This window comes from Eupeodes corollae, chromosome 2, assembly GCF_945859685.1.
Source record: "Eupeodes corollae chromosome 2, idEupCoro1.1, whole genome shotgun sequence".
In the NCBI taxonomy this organism is placed as follows: Eukaryota; Metazoa; Arthropoda; class Insecta; order Diptera; family Syrphidae; genus Eupeodes; species Eupeodes corollae.
This window is the reverse complement of record NC_079148.1, coordinates 43,217,069-43,238,131: the sequence shown is the minus strand read 5'-3', so window position 1 is coordinate 43,238,131 and position 21,063 is coordinate 43,217,069. Positions and strand designations below refer to the sequence as shown.

Sequence of the window (21,063 nt, the reverse complement as noted above, 5' to 3'; positions counted from 1 at the left end):
TGAATACTTTTGTTAACCAGGAGTTTTTTGTCTTCCCATTCATCTCTGGATGGAATGGATACCTGGAAGTTTTTTTCCAAATAGGGGTTTAGGAATAGTGTAGTCTATGTACTTTGGTATAGAACCAAAGAGGTTTAAAATGATGGAGTGCCCCACATTGTTGTTGGTCCATTGAGATGAGGCGTTGAGTCTTATCGCTGTACTCGCTGCCATTTGTTGACTGAAGATGTCGAGGGGTGTCAGATGGAGGAGAGTGTCTAACGCTGCTGAGGGTGTGGTTCTCAATGACCCGCTTATGCAGAGACATGCAGTGCGATGGACTCTGCTGAGTTTGTCGTAGTATGTGACTTTCTCCAGTGCAGTCCACATACTGCAACCCCGTACATAAGTATTGGTCGGATGACCAGATGCGAGGTTGAAAACCCCATTTGCTTCCTATAGCTTTCTTGCAAAGGAAAAGAGCTGCTGTAGCTTTTTTAACTCTTTCCTGTATATTAGATTTCCAGCTTAATTTTTTGTCCAATATCAGACCAAGGTATTTGGCTTCATTGGTACAAATTAGTGGTATACCTTTTATTGAATGAGGTACAATGACTGGGATCTTGTATTTCCGTGTGAAAAGGACGAGGTCTGTTTTTTTAGGATTAATACTAAGTCCGCAGTGATCAGCCCATCTAGTGAGCATATTGAGTGCATTTTGGAGAAGGCCTGTGACGGCGATAGCAACATCATCGGCATACGTAAGCACTCAGTAGCCTTCCCTCTCAAGGGATATTAGTAGTAGGGAGTATTCGATAGTTCTTACCAGAGTGTGCAAGGCTGTTTCTACCGATTTCTCTTTGCAGTAAGCATGCTGAGACGTTGATAGTCTCTTCTCAATGTTGTTACGTATATGGATACCGATCAATTTTCCAGAGTTTTGAGAATGAAAGATGATAGGCTAATAGGTCTTAGGTCTTTAGGGTTGACATGCGAGCATTTGCCCGCCTTGGGAATGAAAACTACCTTTACATCTCTCAATCGCTGAGGTATATAGACTAGATTTATACAACTTTTGAAGATTTTGAGATTATAGTGAAGAACGTCAACAAATTTCAAATAAATAAATATGAGCTTTTTTATAGGGTAAATCCAGAGGAATTAAAGGAGCTTTTTGATCGGAAATTTTAAAATGAAAGAATTGATATATTTTTTTTTTTTTCGATTCAATAATTTGTGTTTTTGTATTCGTGAATTTTCAAAACATATGTGTCAAAACAAAATACATAGATACCCTTTCCTTAACTTTTTAAAAGATGAAATACAAATGTAACAAAGAATGCCTTGACGTTTTATTTTATATTCACTGATAACGTACCCTAAAATGTCAAAGCAGTCAAACAATCGAAAAATATTGACAAATAATTAGAACTTTTCACTAATTAATTAGAACGGGACAGTAATGGAAACGGGTTATATGTATCAATAAATTCAGAGAAATTTTTGAATAGATATTTTTAGAACTGTCAAAAAAGTCAATTTTGTTCTTAATGATAAAAATTCACTCAAGGAAATTTTTATGTCGAAAAATAAATTGTATCGTTTCACTGATTTATTTTCAATTGTATGCTATTCAAAATCACTTTTTTCTGTCTAAAAAAATTGCTTTATCAATAATTGGTATGACCGACCTGTCAAAATATTCTAATGCTTGGTTTTTATTATGGAAACTTAGACAAATACAACGAGGTCCTGTACTTCAGAAAATACACTACTTCATTGACAAAAAAAATGACAGCATTTCACTGGGGGATCGATTGATCGACTTTTTAAGTAATTAGACTTTGATTTTTACACTTATGGTTTCAAGAAGACGGCACCACAAGCCACTTGGCAAGTGTAACCATACATTTTTTAATACACAATTTAGGAATCCATCAAAGTCAGTATTGAACGAGTGAGCAGTTTTTCGTGTTGAAATGAATTGGAAACTGAAACAAGGCTTTAATGGACATAGACGAACTTTGAAATATTAATTTATTAATTGGCAAGTCATTATTAAAGCCCCAAAGTAATTTCTGTCAAAAATTGGTCAGAATCACAATTTATAGGTTTGTATTTGGTTTGAGACGAAATTTAAATTTATTTCAATCCTTATACAAATAGGCATCGAGTTGTTGTCAAATTGAAATTGACAGTTCTGTATTGACTGAGTACAAATATTTAATTGAAGCTTCAAAAATGCTGAGTGAATTAGGTTAAAGTCGGAAAAACACTTATTTTTCACTGTTAACGCTCACGTTCTTTAACATTTGTATCATGGAGTCAACGTATTGTCATTCAAAATGCGATTTAATGTGACATTTTATATCTGCTGGTTTGTGGAACTCGTCTTTTATTTGAGAGTTCGCAACCCTTATTTATATTTTCAAAAGTGGATAATTTTTAAATTGCAAAACAAAATATATATAATATTTAATCTTGAAATTCTGTTCACAGATCGTAGGTCATGTGAATGACACTTAAATGAAATGTCAAACTTCAAAACTATTCGCATTTCAATTCTCGGATTATCTAATGAAAATCGAAGTTGTTGATCAGGTGAAGAGTTGTCGACTTTCAGGGCCTAAAGTAAGGAAGGGGTTCGAAAATTCCAAAGACATTTTTATTTGCAGACAAAAGTTTTTTTTAAAAAAAAAAGACATTTAAAAACATGTACTCACTTTAAAAGTTTATCATCGCTTTGGTTGTCCGAAAAGTCCGATATGTTGGCCAGCATGTCCGTAGATGTCTCTGCATCCGATGTGCATGACGACTGGGTTGACAGTACCGGAGATATTGCTGTGTCACTTGCCGTTATATTCGGAGAAGGTGTCAAAATTGACAGAGCACGTATGACTGTTGATGGCGGCGGTGACGTAGCCGAATCCGAAGTAGCACCACCAATCCCACCAACACCACCACCAACAATAGCAATGTGAGGTAGTTTTGTTGTTGCGCCCGTTGTTGTTGTTGTAGCTGTTGCTGTTGTTTTAATTGGTGATGTTCGTATTTCAATCAACTGTTGTGGTGGGCGTTTTGACGTACCCGGTGATATTGCTGCCGCCGCCGCTACTGGTGAAATCGCTTGCTGTCTAGCAGAGCCAGCTGTTGCCGTTGTTGTAGTCACTATCACCCGATTTGGACTACCATCTGGATTGGTTTCACATTTTATTGTATTTATTATTTGATTTGGCTTGAGTTCTCGTTTAATTTGTTTAATTATAATAATATTTTGTTTTTTAATATGGGTATTCATTTTGTGTCGTTTATGGTTTTTGTTTAGATATAAGAATTATATTTTGTCTTCGTTGAAGGACCACTTTTGGGAGTGAGTTTATTTTTTTTTTAACTTTGAGGTTTTTGATAAAATTGTGAATGTTTATTTTTTGGTAGTCTTTTATGAAATTTAATTATATATCAAAAAGATATTTAAACAGTGACTTTTATATAATAATTCGAAATATTGCATTTATTTGGACTAAGTTTAGCTTCTTGGGCATTTTGACTACAGTTTTTTTTTGTTTTTGAAGGCAAGAGTTACATCGTTTTGTTTGTTGTATATATGAGCTGAAAATATAGAAGATAAAATAACCATTAATAATTTTAAAATTTCAAGAGTTTAAAATGTTAAGTTTAAATATCTAGGAACATGTAGCAGTGTGTCGTTGTTTAATGATGAAAACTTCTTATTTTAAACTTTTGACTTTTATATAATCGCATTTAATGAATTTCGAGAGCTGTTATGTCTAAGTTTTTGTTATAAAAAATTAGTAAAAAAAGAACAAAGAAATAAAACATCAACCACTTTGTAGAAATCAATTTTGAATTATATTTTTAGTCACAAGACAATGTATATTCGATTATACAACAATTCCATTAATTATTTGACATGTAGCTCATTTGTGGACTGTATTTGATAATTTTTAGAAGGTTTGTTTCCTTCAAATGTTGAACTGTCTTCTCTCCGTAAATTTGTTCTCATTTGTAATTGTACTTTCGTACATTCTCCCGCCTCGCAACAAGAAAATGCTACCTTCATCCTTAAAGTTTGAATTTGTAAGTTTACACACAGCATTACGAAAAAAGGCAGCTTGGCATCACTGTTGCAGTTTAAATATTTGAACACTGCAATACCGGCATGATCGGCTAATGGCTCGGAATCTGTTTATGTCATCTCCTTTGGTCAGCTTCTTCTTATCTCATTCACAATGTACATGAAAAGAGACAAATTATTAATAAATGTTATTTGACATATAAGACAAACACAACAGACAAGGTCAACAATATATTGTAACACATGAGAATGGTGGTTGAGTTTCTCATAACTATGTTTTATATATCTCTCGTTCCAGCTTATTGTATTGTATCAATGAACAGATGATAGTAAAACAATAGTACGTAGGTACAGTCTATAGATATACATACGTATGTAGTTATTATTGCTTGTTAATCTTGTTGTCGTAGGTTCGTGTTCGGTCAGTGCGTGGTAATTTTCTTTCATTTAGTTTTCGATTGTGCGGTTTATTTTGTTATTAATTATTAAATTCAGTGAATTAAATCAGGTGAGTTCTTTTATTACTGTTGAATGTTTTGTGAGAAAATTATATTTATATGTGAGTTTACGGAGTGAGCGCGCGCGCATTCGGTTCCCGAATTAATTTTACGCGATCGCGGTATGTGCTGAGTTGTGTGAGTGCATTTTTTTTTGTTTGGTTGATATTTAAAATATATTTTGATTAATATTTGGCTGTCGATGCCTATTTTATTAATATAAAATCAAATTAATTTTCTTTATTATATACCTATAGGAAGTATATGGTGTGAATTTTAATCCCTTGGCGTCTATATAAAAGTTATGTATTAGTATATAACAGCCAAGAAATGAAGTTTCCAGTTGGAATGTGTTCGGTTTCCAATTGGAATTATCGGGAAGTTTGTTTACATTTAGTTTGAGTGACAGTAAACAGTGACAATAATACTCAAAACAAAACAAGAAAAATGTTGAGTATTTTAATTTGAAATAATTCAAAGTGGTTTTTAAATAGTTTCATTGCGTTTAAGTTTGTGATGATGAAATAATTATTAATTAATTAAATCGATGTGACAAATGTGATTAATATTATTATTTGTTGTTGTGAAATTCGTAATACAAATAATAGTTTCAATTAAACCGGTCCGGTGTATAAATTGAATATTTTTTTTTTTTTTTTATTGTTAAATTCGTGAATTGACTTCGGCGAATTATTTCGATTTTCGTTCGATATTGATTATTGTTTGTTTTGAATTATTGTGATCTGTAATAATTTTGATTAATTTTAAAAATCGTTGATTTGTGTGATTTGTTTACTATTTTCTTCGGAATTTTTTGCCGACGCGTTTTGACATTTTGATGTGCTTTGTTTTTATTTATTTTAAATTTCATCCAAATATGTAAATACATTTTTGACAAGTTTTGTGGATTGTGTTTTTAGCTCAGTTAGAAGCTGAAATATAAAATTTGTCAAAATAATAAATAAATTTTAATAATTTGATTTCTTTTATTAATTGTTTTATCATGCTTTGTCGCGATTTATTTTGTTAAAAATTCGAAATTTTCCTGCATACTGTGATGTGGCATTGCAGTTTTTGTATTAATATGTTTCGAATTTCTTAAATTTTTATTGTATGTGAATATTTGTTTTTGATAAATAAATACAATTTGAACAAATTTAATGTGTTTTATTTATTGTAGAATTATGTGAATCGAATTATTTATTTGTTGTCTGCAAATTTATGTGTGATGATTTTAAGAATTTTTAAATAAATATGTATGTTAATAAATGATTATGATTTTTTGATTTTATTTTATTTTCATTTGATGTGGTTTTATATTATAATTTTCTGCAGGTTTTGTTCCTGTACATGAAGAATAAATTGTAAATAAATTGTTGAAAATTTAAATTTGTGCGTTTCATTTAATCCGAGAATGATCTGCAATGATTATAAATATGAAATATATGAAGAAATGTTCTGGTTTTGTTTTTGCGATGGGTTACTTTTAATTTAAACGATGGCTGTTTGTTCTGGTGATTCGTTTGACGGTAATAGACAAATTTTCGCGATCGGTCGTTTAATGTGTCCAGTTTGTGTCTTGACGGTAACTACACGTACTAGTCCGTCCGATCCTGCATGGGTACCTTCAATTCTCGCGAGATTCCAGTAGGTCGGTGGAAGTCGTTCGTCTTTTAACAGAACTAAATCTCCGATTTTCGGCATTGCTTGGATTTTCATCCATTTTGGGCGCTGTTGAAGCCTTGCCAGGTATTCGGAGTTCCATTTTCGCCAAAATCCTTCCGCCAGCGCTTGGACACGTTTCCACCGGTCGATGTGTGTTACGTTTTCGTTAGTTTCGCCTTGAGGTACTGCATATAATGATTCGCCGACTAAGAAGTGCGCAGGAGTGAGCGCGTTTAAATCGTCAAGACTGTCGGAGAGAGGGCATAGGGGCCTCGAATTCAGACACGCTTCTATTTGTGTTAGAAGCGTCGCGAGCTCCTCAAAAGTTAACCTTTCAGTTCCGACTACTCTTTTAAGATGGTACTTGACTGATTTCACACCTGCTTCCCATAATCCACCAAAGTGTGGAGAAGCAGGAGGAATAAAGTGCCAATCGGTACCGTGATTTGCTAAGGTTTTTGCGATTTCCTTCCAGTCATGGCTTGCCTCTTTTAACATCTTGGTTAGTTCGTTATTCGCGCCAACGAAATTAGTTCCGCAATCGCTGTATATTTTCTTGCAGCTTCCTCTTCTTGCAGTAAAGCGTTTGAATGCTGCTAAAAAAGCTGATGTTGTCAGATCTGATACCACTTCCAGATGAATTGCCTTCGTGGCTAAACAGATAAATACTGCAAAGTACCCTTTTAGGATTTTTGCTCCTCGTGCCTTCCAGGATTTTATCTCGATTGGTCCGGCGTAGTCGACACCTGTATGGCTGAATGGTCGAGACATCCTAACTCTAGGAGCGGGTAAATTTGCCATTAGCTGCTGCATTTCGGATGCCTTTTGCCGGAAGCAAGAAGAACATCTATGCAGCTGATACTTGACACTTCTTCTTATTTGTCCAATCCAGTATTTTTGACGAATGTACATTATCATTTGTTGGATGCCCCCATGAAGAGTGTTCTTGTGGGCATCTCTGACAACTAAGGTTGTAAAATGATGGTTATTTTGCAACAAAATCGGATGTTGAGCATCATAAGAAAGGAGAGAGTTCTCCAAACGTCCCCCTACACGTAAGATCCCATTAACATCGATGAATGCGTTTAACGATCGTAAGGTTTTGGGAATCTTGTTTTCTAAAATTTGTTGAATCTCGTTCTTGAACATATCCTTTTGTGCTGTTTTGACGACGATCAGTAGCGCTGCTTCTAATTCTCTGGGACTTAGTGGACCTTTAATAGGCCCCAACTTCGGTTGACAGTTGATGGTAAAGCGATAACAGTAAGCGATGACTCGTACAACTTTGAGTAGACTCGAACAGTTGTAAATCGCTTGCAAGAAACAGTCGTTGTGGTCTACCTGTATGGTAAGTACGTTTACAGTGCGCTTCTCTTCTTCGGTGTCGATTTCAATGGGTTGACGCGGGACCTCGAAATCCCAATGTAGCCGTAAGTATTCCGGACCGGTCCACCAAACTTCTAATGACTCCAATTCAGATGGAAACACACCCCTGGACGCCAGATCGGCTGGGTTATGAAGCGTTGCGACATGTCCCCAGCAATCGATCCCCACTAATCGCTGGATTTCCGACACACGATTGGAAACAAATGTGGTCCATTTTGCGGGAGTGGCGCGTATCCAGGCAAGTGCAATTGTAGAGTCCGTCCAAGCATACATTTTTACATCGGGAATGGCCAAAACGTCCTTTGTGTATTGCATCAACTGGGCTAAGACAACAGTACCACACAGTTCAAGACGTGGAAGAGTGATAGTTCGTTGACTTGGTGCTACTTTCGTCTTTGACAAAAGCAAATGTACATGGATGCTGTCATCGCTGTCCAGTACACGGATGTAGACTGCTGCACCATAAGCTTTCATCGAAGCGTCGCAAAACCCGTGCAATTCGATGGCCTTGTTGGTCTTGCTCATGTGGGTCCACCGCGGGATGCGAAGTCGTTCGATGATTGGAAGTTCTCGTAGAAAAGCATTCCAATCTTTTTCCAAGGCTGGTGGAATCGGTTCGTCCCAGTCACAACCGAGCTCCCACAATCGCTGCATCATGATTTTTGCGGTTATGATGCACGGCGAGATCCAACCAAGAGGATCGAAAAGTTTGGCTATAGTCGACAGCATGGATCTTTTGGTGGTAGCATCAGTTGTAGGTTGAAGATTTTGGTACGAAAAGTAGTCGTCAACAGGAAACCATTTGATGCCGAGAGTCTTAACATGGTTTGACAAATTGAACGGAAGTTCAAAGTCGAGCTCTCGATCTTGAACTGGTATGTCTTCGATGAGTTCTTTTGTGTTACTCGTCCATTTTCTCAAATTAAGCCCCGCAGATGCCAATAGTTTCCTTGCTTCGTCACGTTTCGTCCGTGCCTCTATGATTGAATCTGCTCCACTTATAAGGTCGTCGACATACATGTCCTCACGGACAACCTTCGCCCCTTCCGGAAAATTGGCTTCTTCATCATCCGCTACTCTTTTTAATATCTTGATGGCAAGATACGGCGCACTTGCTGTGCCAAAAGTAACTGTATTCATTTTGTAAATTCTTACAGGTGACGTCTTTTGCTCTCTCCACATGATCAGCTGATAGTATCGGTCTGGGAAACTAACCAAAATTTGTCTGTACATTTTTTCGATGTCGGCCGTAAATGTGACTCGGTGAGTCCGCCATTTTAGAACGAGATCTATGATGCTCGACTGCAATTTTGGACCCACAAGTAGCCGGTCGTTGAGGGATTTCCCGTCCGAAGCTTTCGCTGCTGCATCAAATACTACTCTCAGCTTCGTAGTGGAGCTAGCTTCTTTAAAAACCGCATGATGGGGCAAAAAGTAGTGAAATGGGGTTTGTAAAACCGCATCATTTACATCAATTTCCTCCATGTGATGGAGTTCTTCATACTCTTTTAAACATTTGTTATAGTCTGCACGAAGCTTCGGATTGCTCTCAAGCTTCTTTTCTAAATGCAGAAATCGTCTATAAGCGCTTTGTCGACTGGACCCCATCGCTGGACAGCCTTCACCTTTGAAGGGCAGCTTAACCTCATAACGCCCGTCATGTAGGCGCTTTGTGTGCATCGAAAAGTGTTTGTCACATGCAATGTCATCTTCAGTCTGATGTGGCTGGAACGGCGTTTCTTCAATATCCCAAAATTTCTCAAGTTGTGAGTTCAAGTCAGCAATTTGGGCAAAACTGCGAACTTGCCGAGGAGAATCTGGTAAGACTTGTCCAAAAACAATCCATCCCAATTCGGTTTTTTGTGCCACCGGACCGATGCCAACCTCTGGACGCCTTATCTCAGGAAGGAGAATCTGAGCGCAAACGTCACTTCCGAGTAAAAGATCGATTGGTGCAGGCTCACAGAGATGGGGGTCTGCCAAGGAAAGACCTTTGAGGTGGTCCCAATTGCCGGGTGTCACTCGTTGGGTCGGGAGATGCCCAGTCAGCGACTTGAATACCAAAGCTTGTACAGCTGTCTCAAACGTCGAGTGTCGGGACGCAAAACGTACTTCGACGGAGTGTTGCGTTATGCCGCTGCTGACCAACCCTAACCCAGACACCTCGGCAATGGTACGTCGCTTTTCTAACTTCAGCAGTTGTGCGGCAGCTTCTGTGATGAAGGACGTTTCTGAGCCTGTGTCGATCAGAGCACGTAAAAGGCGTAGCTTCCCATCTGCTGCTCGCGCCTTCACAACTGCTGTCGCTATAAGCACCTGGTGTGTTTGTCGACGATCACCATGCGACGTGTGGTAATTTAAAGTGTATCCGTTTGATTGGAGTTGTTGTCCCGTCATCGGCTGGAATTCAGGCGCGTGAGGGTTCACAGACGCCTGAAGAGTATTTGTACGGTTATTCCTCGCCTGAGCAGATGTATTCGACGTTGTTGGTTGCTGTTGTTGCTGTGGTTGTTGGTATTGTTGTTGTTGGTATTGTTGTTGTTGTGGTTGTTGTTGGTATTGTGGTTGTTGGTGCAACAGCGAATGATGCCTTTGTTGGCAAAAGAAGCAACTGCTGAAACTTAGACAATCTTGAACGATGTGCCCATAAGACAGACAATTTTCGCATACTTTTAGTCTGCGTACTGTCTCCTTTCGCCCCATGATGTCCATGTTGAGGAATTGTTGACATCTTCTCAGCGTGTGCTTGGTTTGGTTGCACAATTTACATAACAACTGCTCAACAGGAACTGTCTTCCCAATTGGTTTGACCGGCTGCTTAACGACCTGTTTAGCATGCAACACCTTTGCTTTGGCTGGCTGGAAACGAGGCCTTGGATTGACGAGTGGCTCATCTTTGTTTCTGCCTGCCGCTCTAGTTTCCTGCTGGCCAACAACTTCCAAAGTCCGGAAACGAGTTTCCAAAAAATCGGTAAATTCTTTGAAATTTGGTAAGTCTTTTCTGTTTCCTAACCTCTCTTCCCATAGTTTTTGACTCGTACCAGGAAGTTTTTGGTTAAGGAACCAAATGAGAACCGTATCCCACTTAGATACCGGAACGTCCATGTTTTCCAACGCCAGACAACATTCTCTTGTTGTGTAGAGAAGATCCCGAAGACCAGCAGCAGTTTCACAAGGCACGGAAGGTTGGCCAAAAAGCTTCTGCATTTGGATGTGGACCAGAATGCGCTTATGGTCATACCTTTCCTTCAAAAGCTCCCAAGCCTTATCATAATTCGCTGCCTCCACTGACAAATTTTGCAAAAATCGATTTGCGTCACCAATTAGACATGATTGTAAAAAGTGCAGTTTGTCAATGTCGTCTATGCTCTTATTATTGTGGACGAGAGCCTGGAACCTATCTTGAAAAGCACGCCAGGTGGTATATGAACCGTCGAATTTTGGCAGATCGATTCGAGGTAGTCGAATCCCCGTATGCGATGATGATGCAGCTGTAGAAAGGGGCGGAGCACCCGTATCTGACAAAGCCGCAATCATTGGCGAAGATTTCTCGATTGCCTCTACTAACTCTGCACGATATTCAAGGTATATATCATTTATTTGTTCATATACCACCTCTAACTCTTCTGTTTTTAAATTATCTTCCAGCATACCTGCCCCAATGATGGCTTCGTGGTAGGATTTTGACGTGGACAAATCGTCTTCCAATTTACTGAGACGACCTGTGGCATAAGATTTCACCCTACGCTCTTTTGGAGCCTTTTTAAAGTTGGTAAGATCCTTTATCATCTTACTTAAAATACCTTTCTGCAGCTCACCGTATTTATAATTTTTAGTTTCAGCCATTTTAATCATTTATTTTTCTTTTAATTTAACAGAATAAAACAGTTGTTAAATGTAGACAAGTTTACGACACTTAAAAGGGCAAACTTACTGCTTTGTGTGTTACTGCTGCTGTAGCTGATATTTAAAAATGATTTTTCGGTGACTCCGCTGATGTCCTCAATGTAAAAAATTAGTTTTAAATTAGTTTTTAAGTTAAGTTTAAGTTAAATTAAGTTATTATTTAAGAAAATTTGTATAAATCACTTGATTAAACTGATTATTGTCTATGCAAATTTAATTCACGTGATTATTTTTGATCAATCGTTGATTGGATCTTTTAATTAATTTTTTTGTTCGTAGAAGTTAATAGCACTCACTGCACACACTTCTTGAAAAGTTTATTGTTCAAATAATTGTTTAAAATGTATTGTTCAAATAATTGTTTAATGTTCATAAAAAACGGTTCGAAAAGGACCAAATGTTATGTCTAAGTTTTTGTTATAAAAAATTAGTAAAAAAAGAACAAAGAAATAAAACATCAACCACTTTGTAGAAATCAATTTTGAATTATATTTTTAGTCACAAGACAATGTATATTCGATTATACAACAATTCCATTAATTATTTGACATGTAGCTCATTTGTGGACTGTATTTGATAATTTTTAGAAGGTTTGTTTCCTTCAAATGTTGAACTGTCTTCTCTCCGTAAATTTGTTCTCATTTGTAATTGTACTTTCGTACAAGAGCTATTCATGCAGGTGTTTGTATTGCGGAAGTTTTTAATCAATGTAATTGGGATAAAGAGTAATATTGGTCTTTGGAATTTAACTCAGACTTCTCAGGAAAAAAATCACTAACAGAGTTTTCATTTAATGAATAATGGTGTAATTTTCGAAATTTTTACAAAAAGACACTTCTGAGTCCTTTATCCTTATTTAATAGTCTCAGTAATAACAGCAATAAAAAATATCTATGCATAAAATATTTCTTCCATTTCTGTGTAAATTGTATTTTTATACTTTAAGTAACAGATTTCAACACAATATTCTACTCGTTAAGGGTTCATCACTACTAGACCCCATGCCATGAGCCTTATTACGACACAGTTTTGTTATTTTATGAACAGTAAAAATAGGAGGTAATAAAAACATTTCATTTATTCTATGAATACAGAATAAAAAGAGTCCATAAAAATAAAATCTAGACAAATAAAGGATGTATTTGACAGTATGAGACAAATTAGTGCTATTTGTTTTTTTTTATGGGTTATCTTTGATTTAAAATATGTTATACCAATAAAATTTTCCCCTAACTTTTTTATTGGAATTTTTAAGACTGAAATTTACCACCCTCTGGGCATGCAATGAATATTGAATTTAGGTCATTTTGAAATCAGCCAACCTACTGACTTAGAAGAACGGAATTTTAAATGAAGGTATGATATACAACTCTTCGCTTAAAAAAACAAAGTAAACAACAACCAATTAAAAGCTTCCTTTCAATGAGAAAACATTTACAGTTAGAGAACCTCTTGAAAGGGAGACAAATTGAATCTTTATTATTTGGGTATAGTTGTCCATTGACAATCGAAATGCTAATACTTCAAATATGTTTTTCAACTTGGCTTTGGGATCAATAACTTTTTTTTGTACCTAGAAATCATTTAGAAGTTGCAGTGCTTAAAAAAACTAAGAAGTCGAAAGTATTATTTTTCGCCCTTAAAGGTATTTTGTACCTAAAACACATAAGGCAAATTATATTTCATTCATGAAAATTATAATTAAATTATAAAATACGTTATATACTTCTTCAGAGTTTTTGTTAAGAGTTCTTATTTGGAAATTACAAAAAATAAGTAGAAGGTCTTCAAATATCAATCGAGGTCTTGACATATCAGGAGACGTCTTGAAATATCAAGGGAAGTATGAAGATTTTAAGTGAGGTCTGGAGATTTCTGGTGAGGTCTTCAAATATCTTGAAATTTCAATATTAATATCTTAATTTTAAGGGAGGTGTTGAAATAAAAAGGGAGGTCTTGATATATCGTGGGAGGTCTGGAAATTGTATGGTAGCTCTAAAGTTATCAACGAAGATCTGAATATTTAAAAAGAGGTCCTGACAAATTAGGGAGGGTCTTGAAATTACAAGGGAGATCTGGAGTTTTTAAGGGAAGTGTTGAAATATAAAGGGAGGTTATGAAATAAAAGGAGATGTCTAAAGATAACAAGGGAGGTCTTCCAATATAAACGGAGGCCTAGAGATTTCAAGGGAGGTCTGTAGATTTCGAGGCAGTTCTTAAAATATCAGTAGAGGTTTTTAGATTTCAAGGGAGGCCTGGAAATTTTAAGATAGGTCATGAAATATAAGCAGATGTCATGCAATATTAAGGGAGGTCTGGAGATTTAAGGGAGGTCTTACAATGTCAGGGGAGGTCTGGAGATGTCAAAAGAGGTAAGGAAATATCAATTGAAGTCTGAAAATTTCAAGGTAGGTCTTAAAATTGCAAGGGAGGTCAGTAGAAGTAGTTCCCCGGCCTTGATAATTAGGGTTGTCATGCCAGAAGTCTTGGGCCATATAAAGTTTATTTAACGGATACTGCCTCTTGGGTAGGAATTGAAAAATCTTTCAAGAGTAATTCTTGTTATGAAAAGTGCTTTTTCAAATTAGCCGCTTGGATTCGGCTTAAAACTGTAGGTGCTCTTCATCCCTGTCAAACTTACAAACACACTGTAATTGGTGAGAGTTTTAACTCAATAGACCCTAGTTCTCAATGGACTGTCGCTCCACATAATTTTGTTTGTTTCTTAAAACGTCAAGGGAGGTCTTGATACATCAAGGGAGTTTTTATTTTATCAAAAGAGATCTTCAAATATCAAGGAAGTGTTTTTTCCACTTTAGGAATGATGAATAGCATTTTAATGATTAAACACATACTTAGAAATTAGAAAACGAGGATAGGATAAGAAATGAAATTTCGATGAACGTTGGTTTTCGATATCTACCAATTGTAATTAGGGTAATATTGTGCAAGGTAAACCGTTCCAGATTCATTTAGAGCGGCTTAAAAAAGAATTAATGTTCTCAATAATACTTTTAAAACTGACATCAACTAATGAGCATTCTCAGAATTACGTGTATTACGATTAAATTGTTTAAGTGGAACAATACAATTCGCTATTGCACTTCAGTATTATTTATGAAAATAGCAATAAAATAATAATAGGAATTACCCTTGCGACTATATTCAAGAGTAGCAAATTTCCAATAATAAAGGGTGATTTGTTAAAAGCTTTACGAAAGTTTTTCAGAAAAAAATGCATGAAATCTTTATTTGAATCGATAGTATGGTCCATATATAACTCAATGTTTAAAGATTATTTCATGCAAATGTTGAACTTAACTGCGCCTCAAATGGTCCATCCGCTAAGTCCAATTTTGGCATACTCTTTCCAAAATTTTAGCCAGTATCTCACGAATATAAAATAATAAAAGCGGGCTGTATAGACATAAGCTTTGACATAGCCCCACAAAAAATAGTCTAAAGGCGTTAAATCGCACGATTTAGGTGACCAATTGACCGGTCCCGAACGTGATATAAAGTGTTCACCAAACTGGCCACTCAATAAGTTCATTGTTGCGCATGCTGTGTGGCATGTGGAACCGTCTTGTAGAAACCACATGTCATGAAAGTTTAACTCTTGCATTTTGGGCGAACAAAATTCACAGTTACGTTACGATTCGCATCATCTTTGAAGAAGTACGGTCCAGTGATGCCACCAGCCCATACACCGCACCAAACTGCTACTTTTTCTGGACGCATTGGTAGCTCTTGCAATGCTTGTAGCTAATATTCACTCCAATTTTAATCGACAATTCTGTTTATTAACGTACTTATTGAGCCAAAAATAAGCTTCGTCGTTGAACACAATTTTTCGGTAAAATAGAGGATCTTCGGCCAACTTTAAAAGAGCCCATTCACCAAAAATTTTACGTTGCGGTAGGTCGTTCGGCTTCAATTCTTGCACCAGCTTTATTTTGAAAGGCATCACACCTAAATCCTTCCGTAAAATTTTAAAAGTGGTTGAGTAACAGAGATTATTAACACTGGCCGATATAGCTGCGATATTTCCTCCAGTTGTTCGCACTCTACGTAAGTCTGTTGGTGGTTTAATGTCCAACAATGTGAATTTGGTGCGAAATTAAGTCCCAATAGCCCGAATAGCCGCTTGAGTGGGTCGATTAAACTGACCATAAAATAGAATAAGCGCCCGATGAACTTTCTTAACAGAGTACGCATACTAAAAATTAATTTTTAACAAAAAATGAAAAAGTGATCTGCTGTCTTTATAATGGGCGATATGTTAGAATAATTCTTTATCAACGCAAGCTAAAGCAGGTATGCTAGTGTTCTTTATCCATATATTAAACAACATGACAAGTATGTCATTACAATTTAAAAACATTTAAGTATGAAGTCTTTCTTTAACTTATGTAAATAAATAATATCAAGTCCATGCGGTCCGTTTTCTTTTCTTTCTGTTTTTATTTTTATATGAGTTAAGTATCTACATAATATTAAAATTCTGAACTTGTTTTAAATTTTCAGTTCGTATTCTAAATGTAAAATGATGTCCAGAAAATTATGTCACTTTTTGTGTAAAGTTGTAAGGTCACAAAATTTAGGTCATCTTTATGTGAACGTGTTGTAACATTTTACTTATTTATTTAAATGAAAGAAGTTGTTTAAGTTGCAGTAAATGATACAAATTCTTATATTTTTTACCATTGTGGATTCCCATTTATTATAAGATCAATCCAAAAGTCTTTGTATTGCTTCAAAATTTTTCCAACTCTCGTCTTCCTTAAGTGTGTTTAGACAAAAAAAAAACAATGAGCAGATTTTATAAGAATACGGGTTTATATGCGCTACTGAGGATTAAACTCTGCGTCGATTCTAATCACAACATTAAATTAATTTTTTGGAAATAAGACCTTATCTTTCCTAGCCTAATAATAGCTGCTTTATATAAATGTTTTTGTCTTATACATTTTATGACTAAGTCTAGTCAATTAGTCTTTTTACTTATAACGATCTCTTCTTAATGGATAACAAATATTATTAAGCTCTAAAGTTCATTCAGTTCGTCATATTTCTTTTCCTATTACAATTTGTTTTCAAAATCTAAGCATATCAACGTTAGATGTGATAAGAGCGATTAAATTCCGCATTAAGTGAATTAAATTTGTTTTGTTTTTCTACCGAATTTATAAATTTAATCACACGTTTGGTTCGAAAGTTATTGCCTATGAATACAAAATTTAGCCTTTAGGTTATACCTACAATTATCAAAATGTTCTCCCTTGACAAAGTTATAAGTCAACATCATCTTTAGTGTTTTGACTGCGGGTGTTTTCATAATTTTCCAAATTGTTTGTTTGTTTGCGATTTGATTTTGATAATATAAATAAATGTATTGTGATCATTTTTATTACATTGATCTTAATACTTCCTTGTTTAGATTATTTAAAAACCATAGTGACAAAAATTCTAGAATAATATTTTGGAAAAGTTAACTTTGAGATTTCATCGTTGAAATCAATGGAAATGCGAAAACCTTGAGGTGGATTATTATTTTTAGGATAATTCAAGAAAATCCCCTTAAAAAACATTTGTTTAAACCACGATACATTTTCGGTTACATTTTCCTCAAAACAAATAACACTTGATTGTGAAAAACTCTGAAAACAAGCCTTATTTTCATAACCTTCAACTAACTTACTGGTCCCATACAGACCAAGTTAAACAATACTTAAAATTAGGTCCTTAAATAAAACTCAAAACTAACTTAAACTACCTATTCTACCTATAAACTACTTAAAACTAGAACGACCACAGCATCAAATCTAACTCTCTACATTTTTTGTTTTTCATTTTCTATTTTCCTTTTTTTCTATGTTTTTTTTTATTTATTTTTTCATTATTGTTTTTTGTTAATTAGTTTTTTTTTGCCACCATACCACTTCAATTTAAAACTAAACTTAAACTATAAACAAGTACGCAAGCCGGCCAAGGCTTAAATACACCTGCTACTCACTTCCAAGTGCCAATTGAAGCCACCAATACTGGTTCTCCTGCTTCACCCTATCAGTTCGGTACCGTTCGGACACAGCCATACTGAACCGAAAGAGCTCTGCTCCGCCTTGTGCCATGACGTCCCGATTTTACAGGAGTCGCCTATCCACGGTTCGTCGTCTGACGTGGTAGATTACCGGAACTGCCAATCTATCCTGTATCAGACCGCATCTATCTAAAAGGAGGAATGCCTCGGATGGAATTAAACCGCTCAATCGTGCACTTTCAAAATACTTGTCGTTCGGATAGAACGCCCCGAAAATTAAATTGTTGGTCGAAGACATACATATGTAGCTCTTGCAATGTGACCTCGAACGAGTCTTATCACAAAATTATCAATTCTGTTGATTCGAGCCATGTTTTATAGGACCTCGTTGGAATAGTAATGCACTTACAAAGATTCGGCTGTTCGACATAAGCCGGCACAGCGTCGTTAACACTGCCGCTCGAACAACCGAAACCGCTCCATCTGGGAAGGGGCAACTTTGAACCACACAGGACAACCATAAACGATCATCCACCGTATGGGGGCCATGTAGCAAATAACCTTCCTTCTGGGGTCAAGCCAACTTCTGGGGTCAAGCCCAACGGTTGTAAAAGAACCGGCTCCTCTGGCCCAGGTCAGAACAGTCGTCGCAATATCGCTGAATCTTGTCGATATCACGCTGCAAGAGAATCTTATAACCTCAACCTTTCCGGCCGTTCGGCGTACGCAATTGCCTTTGAAATACTACTTATCAGATCGCTGGTGTAAATGCTGAAGATAATTGGCGAATTCACCGCTCCCTTTTGAAGACCATTTTTAATTAAGAATGTTGTGGTAGAAGTTACATTGCCACTTTTACAACAAACTTTTTACCGTTAAGCATATCATAAAGTATATACAACAATGGCTTGCTTATGCGATGCCAAGCTTAGTTTTAGGTAAAGACCCTCTAACCATACGTGTCAAAAGCCTTTTCCAAATCAACCAGAACAGCACCTGTGCATTGTTGTTTTGATTTCTTCCATTGGATATCAGAAACGAGTTTAGACGCAGCATGAATTGTGTCATGACCCGCCTTGAACCGGAACTGTTTAAACAAGAACTATCTTGTTGTCCGCAGACCACTTAGTCAGAGCCCTATTGATGATCTTCTCGAAAACTTTGCTGATGCTCGGAAGAAGAATTATCGACCGAAGATTTGACGGATTGGAGTTGTCCTTTCCCTTTTTCGGGAGGGGATGAACCACAGCACTGGATAATATGCATTATTCAGTGCATTGTTGAAGAGTGTGGAGTAAATGTCAATTGCCGCCATCGGTAAATATCTTAGTACAACGTTGGATATACCATCGACACCTGCTGATTACCCACTTTTTCTGTTACTGTCAGTCTGGTGTCGTACAGCAAAAGATCTAGAAAGGAGCCGCGTCTTGGATACGATGGCTTTTCAGTAGCCAGCAGGTCGACGCCATATTCAACGATGTAAAGATTCAATAAATTAAAAAGATGGTTACCTCTGGGATTACTATGTTGATATTTTGCGTTCAAATCACCGGCCAAGATGAAATAGTTTTCTTCCAAGCTCAGTTTCAGTTCCCTAAAAAGAATCTTGAGTTCTGAAGTAAAGTAAGTAACCTGCGGAGCTCCAGCCGCATAAGCCGCAATCATATACATCCGCTTCCCTTGAGTGAGAGAGATACTGTTATATGGGTGTCCAGTATGGGGTAACGCTGCCAGATGCCATTTAAAGAAGTTACAGGTATCACAAAACAGGGTTTTAAAAATGATGCTTAACCTTCCTTGGCATTACTCAACTTTAAGTCTCCATGGAAAAGCGAATGTTGAACTGATTTCTGATAGAATTTGTAAGCTTACAAATAATTTTAATATCAGCTGCGAAAGTTCTGAGAATTTTCTCATAAACCAACTTCTTGCATAATCTGTGATATATTTTAAGTAAAACTATTGCGTTTTTTTTCATTTTGGTTTATGTTAATGGTTTTTTATCTGTTTTGTTAATTTATTTATTTGTTTAATTATTTGTATGTTTATTTATTTATTTCTTAATTAATTTATTTTAGAATTAATTTATTGCTTATTTATTTAGGTGTTAATTTATTTTTGTTTGTTTGATAATTTATTGTCAATTCGCTTATTTGTTAAATTATCTATTTTTAATTTATTTATGTGTTAATTTATTTAATATTTTTTTTTTATTTATTTATTTATTTATTCTTAATTTATTTCTGCATGTATTAATTTCTATTATTATTATAATTATTATTATTATTATTATTATTGTTATTATTATTATTGTTACTATTATTATTAGTATTATTATTATTTTTACTATTTTTTATTTATTTATTTGTTTGTTTTTTTTTTTTTTTTAATTTATTATGTGCTTATATTCAATAATTTGCTTGTTAAATTATTTAATTTTTCATTAATTTATTTGCCATTTTCTTGTATATATTTATTTATTTAGCTTATTCATTATGCTTTTACATTTTAATTATTCATTATTATTCTCTAATTGTTTTATGTAAATTAAATTTACTTTTTCTGGTTTCGCTTATTGTAATACTTTTTTTTGTAATATTTTGAATGAAGGTTTTTTTCGTATTTCCTTCGATTTTCTTCTTAACTATTTATTATATTTTTTTTTTCTCCCAAGATAATGTTTCAGTTGTAAGATATAATTATCAAATCTCTGAATTGTAAAATGAGCGGTCCTAGACTTTTTTGAAAATATTTTTTACGTAATAAAGAAACTAACTAACTAACTAAAGTGTTGATCATCGGAAAAATCGTGCCTTTGCTGCATGGGTTCTTGAAATGCATCAACATAATCCGGTTTTTCGTAAAAAATCTATTGAGTTGTAAAATTGAAAAATGATTCTTGAAAATTCTGTTTATACTCCACGTGCGGGGTTGAAATTAGAGTTCTGATTAAAACCTACCTTACCTGACAGCTTTATTTCTGGGAGAAGTGATTATCGACGCCATTCAGCCACAACTTGCGCCTAATTGGCTGATATCGTTTTTTTTATTTTTAGTACTTTTTTTCTTTACCGTAAAATTGATTTCCTTTAAAATCGATTCAATTTGACATTTCTTAATGTTTCAAGCTCCCAACAATCTAAATAAAAAGTTTTTAGAGAGATGTCCGTCTGTCTGTAGCGTTCGGTATACCTTTTTCGTCAGCCATATCTCAAAAAACCGAAGAGATATCGACATCAAATAAATCTTACAGATAAAAACAAAAAAATATGCAGAAAAGACATTTAAAATACCTTTTGTTTTTAATGCAATTTAAAAAAGTGAACAGTTTGTTTAACCTGAGTATCTCTCGAACTAATTTTAATGTAATTTAATAATAGAAAAATTGAAGCTTAAATTTTGTATCTACAAAAAAAATACTTCACAAAATTGGTAAAAACTGTTGTTTGACTTATTATTTCATTGTGTGCAAAATATTGTTGATAGCTTTA

The 21,063-nt window shown here is 35.3% G+C and overlaps 2 protein-coding genes across 5 annotated transcripts in view; both read right to left on the bottom strand.

Moving 5' to 3' along the window:
• Positions 1-21,063, bottom strand: part of LOC129947736 (neuronal PAS domain-containing protein 2-like) — a 179,299-nt gene that overhangs the window by 137,851 nt on the left and 20,385 nt on the right. For all 4 annotated transcript variants that reach the window (XM_056058407.1, XM_056058408.1, XM_056058409.1 and 1 more), the window contains exon 2: positions 2,703-3,588. In XM_056058407.1, coding sequence (XP_055914382.1) covers positions 2,703-3,277 — 575 coding nt within the window. In that variant the 5' untranslated portion in view covers positions 3,278-3,588. The remainder of the gene's footprint in view (positions 1-2,702; positions 3,589-21,063) is intronic.
• LOC129944882 (uncharacterized) lies at positions 3,787-12,185 on the bottom strand. Its single transcript, XM_056054544.1, has 2 exons — positions 6,057-12,185; positions 3,787-5,991 (listed from the first exon to the last, which is right to left on the bottom strand). Exon 1 carries the CDS (start codon positions 11,476-11,478, stop codon positions 6,064-6,066), a length of 5,415 nt encoding a protein of 1,804 aa, XP_055910519.1. The 5' UTR covers positions 11,479-12,185; the 3' UTR covers positions 3,787-5,991; positions 6,057-6,063.